This window comes from Pezoporus flaviventris, unplaced genomic scaffold, assembly GCF_033815535.1.
Source record: "Pezoporus flaviventris isolate CSIRO_AGI_PZ_B2104156 unplaced genomic scaffold, CSIRO_AGI_Pfla_v1 ptg000001l, whole genome shotgun sequence".
Taxonomy (NCBI): domain Eukaryota; kingdom Metazoa; phylum Chordata; class Aves; order Psittaciformes; family Psittacidae; genus Pezoporus; species Pezoporus flaviventris.
This window is the reverse complement of record NW_026892549.1, coordinates 55,265,226-55,279,435: the sequence shown is the minus strand read 5'-3', so window position 1 is coordinate 55,279,435 and position 14,210 is coordinate 55,265,226. Positions and strand designations below refer to the sequence as shown.

General features: G+C 38.2%; 1 protein-coding gene across 1 annotated transcript in view; it reads left to right on the top strand.

The window, feature by feature from the left end:
• Nucleotides 1–4,036: 4,036 nt before the first annotated feature.
• The window catches only part of SPAG16 (sperm associated antigen 16), a 432,785-nt gene continuing 422,611 nt past the window's right edge, over nt 4,037–14,210 (top strand). Inside the window, exons 1-4 of the mRNA XM_061458176.1 lie at nt 4,037–4,161; nt 7,795–7,841; nt 8,241–8,339; nt 13,218–13,345. Coding sequence (XP_061314160.1) covers nt 4,119–4,161; nt 7,795–7,841; nt 8,241–8,339; nt 13,218–13,345 — 317 coding nt within the window. The 5' untranslated portion in view covers nt 4,037–4,118. The remainder of the gene's footprint in view (nt 4,162–7,794; nt 7,842–8,240; nt 8,340–13,217; nt 13,346–14,210) is intronic.

Below are 14,210 nucleotides of genomic sequence, written 5' to 3'. Positions count from 1 at the left end.
TCACACCTCCCAAAGCCTCCCACCCCCCCCAAAAAAGCCTCCCCCCAAACCCCCTTTTTTTTCTGTCCATATTAACTTTTTCAGGTTTAAATTGTTTGAGAATCATATGAGCACCAACACAGGAGCAAGGAAAGAAGCAGAAATGCACAGCAGCAGGTAGACCAGAAAATATATTGATTTAAGCTGTCATGAGATCATATTTACTGACAATCCTATTCCATTATTTAAAGCACCCTCTACTGCTACATTTAAAGCCCAGCAAGGTTACTATGGCCTCTAAGCTTTACAAATGTGACCTTTATAAGTATGAAGACTTTGCATCACAGGTATTGCCCTGTACTTCCTACTGTATTTACAGTGTATTTGATAATCCTTACATTTTTAGATGAAACTTGTTAAAGCACCACCTTTTAAAGACTGTTGTGTGTAATAATCAATTCCCTTAATTTGCTTCCTTTGTTAAAAATACCTCTGGCATGCATTATTGCAGGGTGGGGAAAGTCCTGTTCCTGTAATTTTGGGAAGGTGAATGTTCCCTACCCGCAATACTCTGCGTGGAGTGACAGCAGTTAGAGAAACTTCCCTTGTAAGCTTTTTTCATTTTGGAGTCCATGTTGCAAGTATACTTGATATGATTCTCAGCATAACTGTTAGCCAGATTCTGTATGTTATTCTGCTGTTGTACAAGCAGCTGCCAGATGGCAATACCGAGAAAATACATTTAATGTCAGTCACCTAACTGGAAGCCAGATGGCACAGCAGAAGTTGGAACATGATGTTTGCCAACTCATTCTGGCTTCCAGCTGTGGTCCCTTGCTTCACCATGACCATGCAGATAACAGCCTCTTGACTGTCACCATGATACTGCCTTTACAGTGTTCCTGGCAATGCTATATGGTCATTCAAAAAGCTGAACTGATGACATTCCCTTGTACCTTCTCCCCCCAAACTGTGCTGAAGAACAATCAGAAATGGGTGTGTAAAAGTCAGTAGAGCAGACAATTCTTTGGCTGCTTATGTTGTGATGAAGTGCATAAACTGCAGCACCTTTGGGACATCTTCCTTCAGGGGAGGGAAAGTCACTGCAAGTAGCTTGCATAGATGCTCTTTTTTAACTCATCAGAGTTGTGGTCAGTTTGCTTGCAGAATTCAGTAGAAGGGAATATTTTGCTCTGAGGATAGTCTCACAGTCCTTCAGTTAGTGGTGTAAAGCTGGAAGAGTATCTGGCCCTTAAGGCTTGGGAGCAAGTACAGCATTTCTGGAGCACTCCAGTTTACCCAGTTTTCATGAATAATCTGTTTCAAACACTAACTTGTCTGGCTGATATATCTGTGGAAGTGTATGGCTTCGTCTTGCTGTGTGAGAAAAGCAAACAGCCTGTCTAATGAAATGCTCAAGCTATAGCATATGCTGCTTGTGTATCTTTCTGATGAGAAATTATGGGATACAGTAACAACACTGGTTATTGCCATTTGGGAGATAATGGTAATTTATATCTCAGACTGTTATGAGGCTATAAAGCTGGGTGAATTGGGTGTTTTGACTTCAGCTTAGCAATAACCCAATATAATGTATTCATGGTAGGTGGCTTTCAACAAGGTAGAGAGAAACAAGCTGGCTTGTTATGCCTTTGAAGGAAAATTACTGTACTATCAGGTCACTTACAGTCACAACGTGAGGATATAGTTTAGAAGTTGCCAACAAAACACTGTTTCCAAACAAAGCTTTAAACTTTTGAAAATTAACAATCACAGACTGACTGATTCTTCTTGAAAAGCAAACAAGTAAAACTCTATGGGTCCTTTAGACTACTGGCAAATCTCCACATACAGTAGAACTGGTTATCTTCTCATTTCAACTGTTTTTCATAGACAGCACTATAGCAGTGACCCCATCTGACTTTTTTTGAAAAGGCAAGCCATGGGACATTCTGAACTGGCTAAAGTCTGCATGCGGAATATATCTTTTATAAAGAACTATGTAATCGCTGAGATCCTTCAGGAACAGTTTCCATTATACTTGAAAAATCAGTCAAATAGTTACTCGTTAAAAATTTGCTGGTTTTAGTTGCAATTTACTTTAATTCTTGATGTGATTGCACGTTTCTATCTTTGCACAGCCTTTCTTATCAAATACATTACCCATGCAACTTTGATCAAGCTGTTTAACTATTCCTTTAATAAACCAAAAAGACTTAGTTCCTTTTGTCCTTCATTATTAATTCTTTTCCAATCTCAATCTTCCCTTGAGCATTTCTGTGAGCCCTATTTAAGCTTTCATCAGCCTTCTTCAATTGTGGATACATTTCCGTATTTTAGTGAGACAGAAGTCCTGGGAAAGATTTCTAGGAAGAAGTTAGGCTTGTAGAGTCAGAGAAAACGCTAACAAGTTGAGAAGGATGAGAAGAGTACTGCTTAGCCTTTTGTTTGTTCTACTCTGTGTAAAGGCTAACAGCAAACCTGTTGCTGAGTTGTCTTAACTTATGACATCAATCAGCTGTGCTCTACTGTATGACATTAAGTACAGCTGTACTTATTCTGTGTTTGTTTTGAACTGGGTGCTACTTTAAAGAGGACAACGCTCTTGCCTGGAGCTGTCCCAACTGCATTATGACCCTTTTTATTCCTGCAGTTTTGTAAATACTGACCCATGGGTGTTGTGTTTTATGATGTTACTTCTGCTTATTCTTTGTTATTTCTTCTGAGGTTCTCAGCTTAAGTTCAGGACTGCTCTACTTGGTTAGATATGGATGAAAGAATGTTGTTCCAGTCACATTACTTTAACTCTGAAGGAAAAAAAAAACACCAAACCTGTAAGACAAAAAGGAAGGTATGTCAGCCTCTGCCCTTTGCCTTGTGAACCCAGACGAGTTGAAGCCCTGCCATGTATCGAACTCAACCCAGCAGTGAGGCTGACATGAGAGCATCTGTGAAGGAAGACAACAGCTCTCGCTGCCTTAGCAGTGTTGTGAAGATCTTATGCCAAAATATTCTTTATTATAACCTGGAGACTTCGACACTGCCAAAGTACTCATCATTTCTCACTAATATTATTCCTCTCCCATTGTAGACTTAATCCCGTGTGACAATCTCTGGGAAGGAAATGCTACAATAATACTTTCATAGCTAACAGGCCCTCTTTTGCAGGATTGCATCCTGTTCTCTCAGGCTCAGGGCTGAATTGAATTATATAATACAATTTCACCCACTTCCATCTTCTCTATCTCCAGACTGCATTTCAATTGTTATTTTTAAGCTCGCAAGCAAAACTGGCACCTTTTTCTAGCCTAGCTATTAACACTTCATTACTTTTTTTTTTTTCTCTGAGACTTTTAGCAATTATTTTCAGTTACCAAGCACCAATTCCTGAATTCCTATTGCGTGCAGCACCTATTAACTCACTGGAAATTTAGGATTGGGACCTTCAAGTTTATTTTAAAATAAAATGAAAAAAGAGCAGAAACTTTCCTGTTGAATCCTGCACCCTTATCTCAAACTCCTATGCTACTCCCCACAATAAATAGTATACTTCTTGCCTGAACTTTTGCCTGGGAAAACTCCTGCCCTTAATCAAACTTGAACATCCTGCAGGAAATTAATTTAAGGCATCCCAAAGGACTGAACTCAGGTAAACCAGCAAACCCCTGTTTTGACTACAAAAAGTTCCCTCTAAATAAGAAATTAGTCCCTTATTACGAGACTGAAGTGACTTTTCCCTCCTTTCTGTTGTTTTCATGCCACATAAGAGAACACAGTGGACCCTGATCAGAAAGGCGTCAGCAGGCAGGGGTAGGGCGCTGAAGGGACACTAAGGCCAACCCTAACTTCTTCAGTGACCATTCCGGAAACTTCCAGAAACGTCCTCGCGGTCCCGCCAGGGCAGCTCCCTCACCAGTAAAAGGCGTGAGGAACTTTGCCTCCACTTACAGCCGGCACCTGCTGGGACATGCAGGAGCCACAAGGCGAAATGGGACTAATACTGAGGGGAACTGCGCTAACTGAAATGGCGGCCAAGCTCTGTTCCCACCTTTCCCACCGCGCCGGGGGCTCGCTGTGGGGTGGGTACCTCTTCTCGCGAGAGGTTGCCCTGGCAACGGCACAACGCGGAGGCGGCGGCCATGGAGGAGGCTGCAGGCTCTGAGCTGTCGTTCTGCCTGCAAAGTATCCTTCCTCAGGAGTGCTTTCCTCCTTCTCCTCGTCCAAGGCGGGCGGCTGGAGGGTGCAGGGTGCATCGGGGTCCCGCTGGTTCCCCACTTCAGGGAGGGGAGCGGTGCGGGCGGGCCCGTCTCTTCAGCGTGTGGCTGAGGCGGGGGGGACCCTTGGGCTGCAGCTTGCGGGCTGTTGGCAAGGCGAGGGCAGGGAGCCGTGCCTGGCTTCGCGCTGAGAGCCGTGTTGTTTAACTGATGAAGGGGAGAAAAAAGCCACAAAAGCCCACTCCCTGTTGATTCTTTTTGTGAGTTCTAGCCCCTGGGGGCTAGAAAGGGACAATGGGGGTATTCCCTGTGAAGAAGGTTAGGGTCTTGCTCCCTCTAGTGTGGTGGTTATTTTCGTTGCTGATGGTAAGAGTCCTTAGTAATCCTCAGGAAAAGTAAGGTAACTTTAATCTTCCCCTGCTGATGGGCGAGACTAAGCAAGAGGTAGAATTCTGAAATGGGAGAACCTTGTGCTAGTTGTTGATCAGTAAATGCAATTTATCTGCAGAGGAGTGACAAGGCTCACAGTCCCAGTGTGCTGTGGAAGTGCTCCTTTAATTTCCCAGTGCCTTCCACACCTAGTAACTGGGTAGATATTCACGGTTTTGCTTAGTAATGTGTATGACAAAGTGATAATGATACAATAACCTAGACATAATTTCATTTGCTGTGGCTTTTAGAGGGGAAACCCCCCAACCCTCAGTTTGACTTCATTTTACAGTTGAGTTGTAGCAAATACTGTTAGTTTATGGCTTTTGAAAGTGTAATTTTTGGTCAGATGACTTAAATTCTAGTTTTGTCACTATGTCAGACTAGCTCTATCTGGTCTCTTGTAGTTGTGAGCTGCCAAATCAAAAGATCTTTCAATCATTGTTTTAGATGCCAAACAGAATCTTAGTTTTTCCTGCGTTGTGAGAATTAAGATGTGAATATAAGAGAATCTGAAAAAAAAACCAAAACAAACCCAAAGAAAAACCAAGGATTATCCTTTAGGAGCTTGTGCCTCAGTTCCTACTTTCGTGAAACTGCAGAGCTGTTTTCACACTGTGATGTGCTAAAACACTGCATCAGGACCTGTATAAAAAAAGACAGTGTTTGTGAAAATACAGTAGCTTAAAATTAATTCCTGTTTTATTGTACACTAGGGTATGGATTTTTTTTAAAGAAAAAAGTGGATGATTTTAAGTAATACTTCAGTCTGTGCATTGTATTTGCAGTGACATGTTAGTTTACACAGTAGTGGATTGCAAGGACAATCAGGTCACAGAAAATTCAGGAAAAAGCAGTGTTTGAAAGTAGTTTACTTATCGAGTGCTGTAGTGATGTTTCTTACTGCAGTGAAAGATTTGATAAATGCAGAAAGAAGTAGTCGAGATATACAAAAGATAGCTTTAGAAAAATAGATGCTGTTCAAACCACTAAATGTGTGAAAAATTGCTGGGTACAGTATTTTAAAGTTGATAAATACTGTGCTGGAAAGTAATGAAGAGGCTTAAAGGTTCCAGAGAAGCATGCAGATACTTAGTTTATGCATTGAGTTACTGCATATGTGTGGGAATTATCCCCTGCTTCATAGAAAAAATGTTATACCCAAATACTCATGCTCTACAGACATTGCCACACTTTTCAAAGTCTCATTCTTTAAAGAGAAATTTGTAATTAGGTAGCTAGTGCTAGGGTATCTTGATGTAGTTTTAAAAGGGGGTCTTAGAACATTACCCTAACTAGTCAGTCAGTACTACTCTCTTCAATTGTGACTTGCCTGCTGCAAGCATTCTTGCTTTTCCAAATGATTGACCTGTTCCTACTGCTCTGCACTCATACCTTGCTGCTGTTCCCTTTTTCTTATGTAATGAGCAGTTCAGATGAGCTTTCCTCTGAGTTGAATGAGCAAAGTCCAGGAATCAAGAGCGCTTCTATTAGGATGTGGCCAAACACTGATGTGAGGACCTGTTGGCAGGCAGACAATTGAAAACTGGCCCAGTGATTGGGTCCCTGCATCAGCTCTTGAAAGTCATATCTCAACATGAGCTATTTTCATCTTGGTTCTCTTTACTTCCCTTGTTGGATCCACGTGTAGTCCATGCTGAGAGAAGGTACACTTGTTGAACCTAGCAATTTCTTTGCCCTCCCTTTAAAGTCAGAAGAATAAATCCAGATTTCTTCTGGTGTGATAGAAAACAGATTTAGGCCTAATAGCTTGGGGATTCCTTCCTTTTTTCCCCTTCCTTATGAAAGAAAGTACAGTAAACTTTTTTTTGGAGAGGAGTTTCTGCATAGTTTGGGTTTTAGAATTAGACATTCTAAGAATCAGTCAAGCTAGAAAATGGAGAGTGAAGCTAGAGAGTGAAATTAGAGATACAGAGAGGTGGTGACTTAAGTCCTGAGTTGCACATATGCAGTTTCTGATGCAGTAGGTTGAGAAGTAAATCTGGGGGGTATTACAGGCATTTGCTTTCTTGTACTAAGCCTAGACAGGAGATTCTAAGTGTTCAGGGCAGTTTCCTATTTCTGTATGCAATTTTTACAGTAAATATGTAGTGTTTCTGTGCAGTTGGAGGTAAACAGATGTGTTTTGACTTGATTACTGAAAATTATGCCTTTAGTCACTCAATGACTTCCCTATTTGTGTTTTTTTTTGTGTTTTTTTTTTTTGTTTGTTTCCCCCTGTTGTTTACAAGAGAAAATGGCATCTCTCCATCTTTTATCTCAAACCCTAAAAAAACATCTCCAAAAACCAAATGGTATTTGTCCTTTTTCTGGGACATGATCTTCAGCTGGTACCCTTCCAGATGGTTACAATTTAACTGATAGTTTTGTTGATGCTGGGGTCTTGAATGCAGATGATACTTTTACATATTTATTATACTGTGAGAAATGTAGCAAATGGCCTGGTGTTTGGGAGAATAACTCAGTTTTGGGAAACCTGATGCAAAGCTGGAAAATCATGTATCTTTTATTCTTCTCTGTGTGTGAAGTACTGAATTGCTGGTTTTCTTTTTGTTGAAATTTAATTCTGGTTTATTTACATGGGTCATTTATAGGCTGATTTCCTATGGAAACTCTCAACAAAGCATCTTGCTAAAAACATTTTAGTTATACTTTAATGGGCTATGAGGCTAGTAGATGAAAAAAATATTTGGGTTTTTAATTTTGCACCATTTGTTGTTACTTGGAATGAAAAATTTGAGTGTAAAACATTTGGAGGAACTGTAGGTAATTGCCAAATGAATTTTTACATTTTGAAAGTTCCTGATCTTTTTTTTATTGTAGCTGTACTGTAATTAAGGCATTTCTATCAGCTGCAGTAAATGGTTCTCTGGTATTCAGTACTTGATCTCAGATGTCCATGTTTGAACTTGGACATCTGAATTTCATTTAGAAAATTGCTGTTCTCTGAGAGAATTCTCTGTGCACATTGTTTTCACTGGAGGTTGTTCAGCTAAAGGCTGAAAGCCTAGAAGTGCCAAGTCTTGTGTCAGAAAGAACAAGGGGAAAGGTGGTAGTAACAGATTTATAGATGCTTGCTTTATGATACTTCTTATTTAAAGTTGGAATTCATCACATGTGTCAGCTGTTTCAGACTTAACAAGAGCTGCAGAATTTACCATAACAGATGACTCTAAGGATGATCACCAGTATGAAGAGGTAATTTACTAAATTGATGATCTTCTCATATATATATGGTAGACTATTCATGTTTAATTCTTCAGTTTTACTTCATCAGTCATAAAAAAAGTCCTGGCAGATGAAACAAATCTTTTACAAACTGTGGTGATAGGCATATTTTTCAAGAGCAGATTTATTGTCAGTTGATTTATGTTTTACTTGGAACATCTGAACATTAAATATTTTCTTAAAGATGCAGGTAATCCTGTTTACATCTCAGCCTTTATAATGAATATTTCAGTAATACAGTATTTAAATATGGCAAAATATATTAACAAGAATGAGGTTATTTTCAGTAGTTGTACTGGAAGTGGAAATGGTTGTATTCTGGAAGAAAGAGATAGAAAATATGTTGATACTTCAAATAATTTCATTTAGGTTCCACCAGATGATGAATCCAGTCTTCAAGAAGATGACGAGGATCTGGCAAAGGCTTTGCGGACTATTGAAGAGCAGGCTGAAGATGCCCAAATCTTAGTAAGAGCTACCTAACCATCTGTAATTCTGTAGGCATTGGTGGCTTAAAATTTACAGATAATTTAATTATGAAATATTTGTGAGGTAAAGATTGTCTCCTTACTTCTTAGAAGCTTCTAGAGGTAGGCATATGCCGCAGTGGAAAAGGCAACTTATTTTTCCTGGGTTTCATCATCTAACTTCTGTTAATTTCATGTTCCATAAGGAACCTGATGTTGCAGATACATGTAACAGATAGATAGAGTCTTTAAAATATAAAAATACTGTGGCAATGTATCAGTATTTTGTGGTTTGTTTCTTTTTCTGAGTTTATTGAATGGGAGTGTGATCCCTGACATAGGAAAGAAACTATGCCTAAGAGTCACAGAAGCTTGTACATTTGAGTACTTTGCTAGAAAAATTATTCATATATTGAAACTAAAGAATGGGCAGTTATACTATGTTAAATCAAAGCATTAATGAAATGATCAATCATTTCACACCATTCATTTTTGACACTTCTTACACTTACATTTTGATTTCGGAGCAGTCATGTAGTAGTTCAGACTTACACAGTGAGATTGTTATATTGCATTTCCCAAAACGTTTTACCTGGAGTTACGTGCTTATGACAGTCTAATGGAAAAGTGCTTTTCCCTGCTGTTTCTAATATCGCCACTATCTTACAGCCTCATCAGTAAGGTATTGTCATAATCTTTGTTTTGCAAAAGAAAATTGTTAGTAAGGCGAAGAGAAAATAAGGTGAATGATTCTTAACATCAAAATGGAGGGAAGATGTGCATTTTCTTTTGCAGTAGTTCAGTACAAAACAGATCAGTTTTGTATTCTAGATGAAACTTTGAATGAAAACTGACAGTACTGGAGTCTAAGTATTGTAGCTGAATGTAACTGAAAACAAAAGGGAAGACAGCAGAAATTTTTAAGGCTGAATATGCTTATTGTTAACCAGGTAGTGGTTCCTTGTAGCAAGGCAAGGAAGAAATTTTTTCATCTATTGATCTCTTGACAGTGCTATATTTAAATAATATTTTATCTCCTTTTTTGCTGAACTTTGAGAAAACAATATCTATCCCATTTAATCAACCTGAAGAAAGTGTTACCTTCTGCTAAAACAAGAGAAGAACATGCATGCTGAAACTCTTTGACTTGTGCTTATGCTACTAGATGTCTGGCTTCTTGCTTCTTGACTCATTTTTCAGGAGGAGAGCTCGCTTTTTTTGCTGTTTTGAAACAGCAATATTATTTTCAGCCTTTAGACAGAAATACATGAATAGAAAAATGTTTTAATACACTAGGTAGTTCTTTGACAGGTTTCATAACAACTTACTGTATATTTTGTGAGGCTTGGTGACTCTATTATTTGATGCTAACTCCCTGGACAAACCTAGTGCTGCAAGAAATGCTTTTGGTGACCCAAGTTAGAAGCACTGTTTCCTGTGTATTACTATTGACTCAATATCCAACTCTGAGCTAAGAAGCACAGTAGAAGACTGTCTTCTTCACACAGTAAATAATTAATACACTTTTTCAAGTATTACCTTCTAATCATGGCTGAAACAGGTTAAATTAGGTAATAATCATATCCTGGAATAGCTGCTCTGGGAGAAACAGTTTTTAAGTGATTGTGTATATTTGCTGTTCATAGTAACTTGTATATCTAACACTGTATTAAAGATTGCATTTCAATACCAGATGCAAATCTTTAAGGAAATTATATAGAGAAGGCGCAGAGAAAGTGATTAGCCAAAAATATTTAACTGATTTTCCAAATGCAGATAATATAAATATTCACAGTTTCTAAACTGAGTGATTAGTTTCTTTTACACTCTTTGAAAAGGTCAAGTGTAACCAGGAAAATCTAAGAAAGAAGCTTATTTTCAAACTTTCTTAAAGTAATTAGCCCTAATTACTAAATGGAGGACAGCAAGCATAAGCAAAGGAAATTTGGTGCTCTTCACCTTTAAAAAAAAAAAATTTGTGTGTAGGAATCAAAGGTATGTTTTAAAAGGGATATTTGAGGCATGTTTTCTTGATCTTTGCATGCATGCAGTGGAACTAATGGTCATAAAGAAGCTTGAGGCTCCCTCAACAATTACAGTTCGTATTTTTGTTTGAATCCCAACAGGGAAATGAGGGTGGTGGAGCTCTAATCTCTAAATACCATTTCCCCCTAGTCTGGTGATGAAATAGCAGCTGATTGCAAATACAGGTGTGCTGGGCAACACATGCTTTGAATAGCAGTGGTTCTGCCTGCTGTTCATGTTCTAGTCATCATTTGTCCTTCTTAGTCACCAACTCATGATTTTTCCTTTCTTTTGAGACATTGCAAAGTCATACAAATTCTAAACACAAGCAGCAGAATACTTTGCTTGCGAAAGAAAACCATCAGGTGATAGTGACCCTAGGAAAAGGATACAGAACTCCTGGAAAACCACACATGAAAGAAATCTGGCTGAATACTTTGTCCAGTAGTTACAGCTGTTCCTCTTTCCATTCCAGGATCTTTATTTTCTTAGTATCCCAAATGATGAAGTTACATTGTCCTTCGTTAACTTTGTTTTTAATGTAGGTTTGATCTTTTTTTATTTCTTTGAGCATGCTACAAATCCATGAATTCCTTTCTTGCATTCTTTTTAGTTTAAGAAGTTTAACAAGAACGTACTTGGTTTACAATTAAATTCTTTTCCTAAATGGGTAAATATATATGAAAAAATACTGTTATGCTATTCTATGGGTAGTCATCCAAGGTTACAGTTAAAGCAAGTGGTTAGTTAGCCTTATATCTCTCACAAAGTCTGTGAAACAGCTAGGAATATAGTTCTGGTTTCCTGAGGCCCTGTTCCAATGCTATGTCTGTTAGACTGCATTCATTTTCCCCTGAATTGTTCACAGCTTGAGCTTTGGTTCCTGCAGTGATTGTCAGTACTAGCATCTAGCCAATAAATTCTCTTCTGCACAGATGAAATGAATTTCTATCATAATTCCATTTATTAAGGGAATCAAACTGTCATTTTTTTCCAAAGGCTGGCTTTATAGATGTGTTTGGGAAACTATGACCAACAATATTAGACATTTGCCTCAGTTAGAATAAAGAAAGAAAAGAAGCAAGAAAAGGGATGCAGCTGCATGTCTGCAGATGTACTCTTTTTGGTTCTTGTGTTACCACAATTAGAAAATTGTGATGTACTGTATCTATAGTAATGAAAATATGCTGAATTCTACATTGCGCTTGGCATATTATATTATTCATAATACATTGCTACATGGCCTTGATTGTACTTTACAGTTCTTCCTGTTTATATTAGGTAGGTTGCTTGGATTAAACACATTTTCTGTATTGTACTAAAAGGCTATGAGATTTTTCCAGTGGTTTTATTTTATTGAGAGAAATGCCTTTATCTCCCGGAAATTTATGCAGTCATGATAGGGCTCCCACTAAGCACATGAATAAGCCATAAATGAATGGAGTTATCAAAAATAGCCTACAGATTCTTTATAAATGGTTGGAGGGAAATAATTCATAGTCACAGCTTTTAGCATGTCTTGGTGACTATCTCACTGGATTTTCTTCAGTTTTGTTAGTGTTGAAAGTAAAAGGAGGTAGGCGTGTGTGGAAGCTGTTTCTGTTTCTCACCTTTACAGTGGTATCTTTTTTTATTAATATGTAGAATACGTTATCATAGAACCTGAGTTTCACGAGTGCACTAATTGATGGTTGTCAAGCCCCAGATGATTCTGTCACCCTCTCACCAGGAAGCAGACATGTGCAATGTAGAAGTTTGTCATAGGCAATAGCCTGTGTTGTTGAGCAAGTCCACTGTAGCGCTGTGCTTGTGTGAAGTTACCAAATGCTAAGACCCTCATATTTAGGTATGTCAAATTTTTGTAATGAGCTCCTGAATAAATTAAGCAAACCTTTGGCTGCCAAGTTGTGGCAGCACCTCTCATCTGGTTATCTTTAAATGCATTTGGGAGGGAGGGGGGACTAGTCTCAGACTGGCTCATATTTTACTTTTTTCATACTTCCTTGCATCTTGAAATCTGTCTAGGAGAGATTAATATCAAACTGCACTGAGTTGGCTGAATGGGGTTGAGTGAGGGAAAGAAATTTGCATTGCGACAGAAAGCTGTGAAAGCTCTTTTTTTAAATTTTTTTTTATTATTGTTATTTCTGCTCCCCCCTCTGTGTGTGGTAGGATTTCTGTTTTGATTCTGCTTTTGGCAACTGTGCTTGACCCATGAGCTGAACTTATCTGAATAGCTGTCTATCTTGATGGCACTGGATGAGCTGCATATGAAGCCTCAGTACACCATCTGCATTCTGCTAACACTTGTAGCAATGTCTGGCAGTTTCATTCACTGCCTGCATAAGGGTGTTGGGAAGAAAAGAGAGAGTTGATCTTTGTGTGACTTCCTAAGAGATCTAATGATGGAGATGCAGTTCTTTCAGTTTCTCCATTGCATGCATTGTTACAAAAAGAATATAAGCCATTTTGCCATCACCTTGGAATTTGGCTTTTTTCATTAAAAGAATGATGGTTTTTCTCATCAGTAGTTTTTAAGGTTGCTGAAGGGTACAGGAGTGTGAGAACTAATATTTTCTCTCTGGTCATTGACACAGGATCATCCATCAGTTTAAATAGTTCGGGTCCATATCAGATTATGGCAGGTTCAATATACTTGCTTAAATCAGGTGATTTTTAAATTATTCTTCTATAACCTTTTACAGTCCTTGACATTAGAAGGAACAGTGATTACAAAGGAAGCATTCAGCTTTACTCCAGTAGATTTGTGACTTTAGATGACTTCAGAAATAGAAGACATTAAAATTAAATTTCTCTTTTATGATTAATAACAATTACCAAATTTCAATTTCAGGCTTTGCAATCCGTTCTGACCTCTGAGAAATCAGTTTTTGAAATACCTGAAGCAATGGATGACTTCTTCTGCAATTTCCTAGTCAGATTGGGAATGTCCAGAACCCTTGACTGCTTTCAAACGGAATGGTACAGTATTTTAAGACTCTGAGGATTATGAAGTAGATGCTCAGGATTCAAATATTTCCAGTATTTCAGGATATATTTCCAGAAATTTCTTTTAATTACGAGTGAATCTTAAACATGTAATGCTTTGCCAGGTAACTTTAATGATGTTGAGAATGAGGCTGCAAACTGTTGTTTCAAGGGCAGACTTTCAAGAAAGCTTACTTCAGGGAGCTCCTAAACAGGTAGCTCTGAAGAACCGGGTGCATTTCATCTAACTGTAGACATTGATAAACCTGAAGTGGTCATCTGTGGCCTCTTTTGTGATCAATGATTAGAAATACTCTTTTTCAGGATGCAAATCGTCTGAGTTGTTTAAGCCGTCTCCTTTAAGACAAATTAATTCAGTTGTATTTTTGTAAGTATGTTCTGCTCTCCACTGACTACCAATGGAAATTAAGACCAGCTACAGTGCAAAGACTGGTCATCATTGGATCAAGTGAGTCCAATACAAAATGACCATGATTTCACTTCAGCAGTGCTGAGAAATCATGCGGCTTTGTTATTTTCTTAGTTTCCAGAACATGAGTGCCTGCTTAAAAACTGAATATTTTGTAGGATGCTACAGTATGTGTACTGTAACAGGGTGGATTTGGATGTTCATCATAGCTAAGCAGATTTCATCGTTTTAAGTAGAATAATCACAGTTTTTCATACTTGGTAATTTTTGGTATGTCAGTCAGAATAATATGGTTGTCTTTTTCCCTAAAATTTTAATTCTTATAGTAATCAGAAGAGTAAACTCTTGAGCTGTTATTTTTTTTCCCCCAGCTTTTATAGATTGCAGGGATTTTGTCCATTGTTGTAAAGAAGTTTAACATGCATCTTT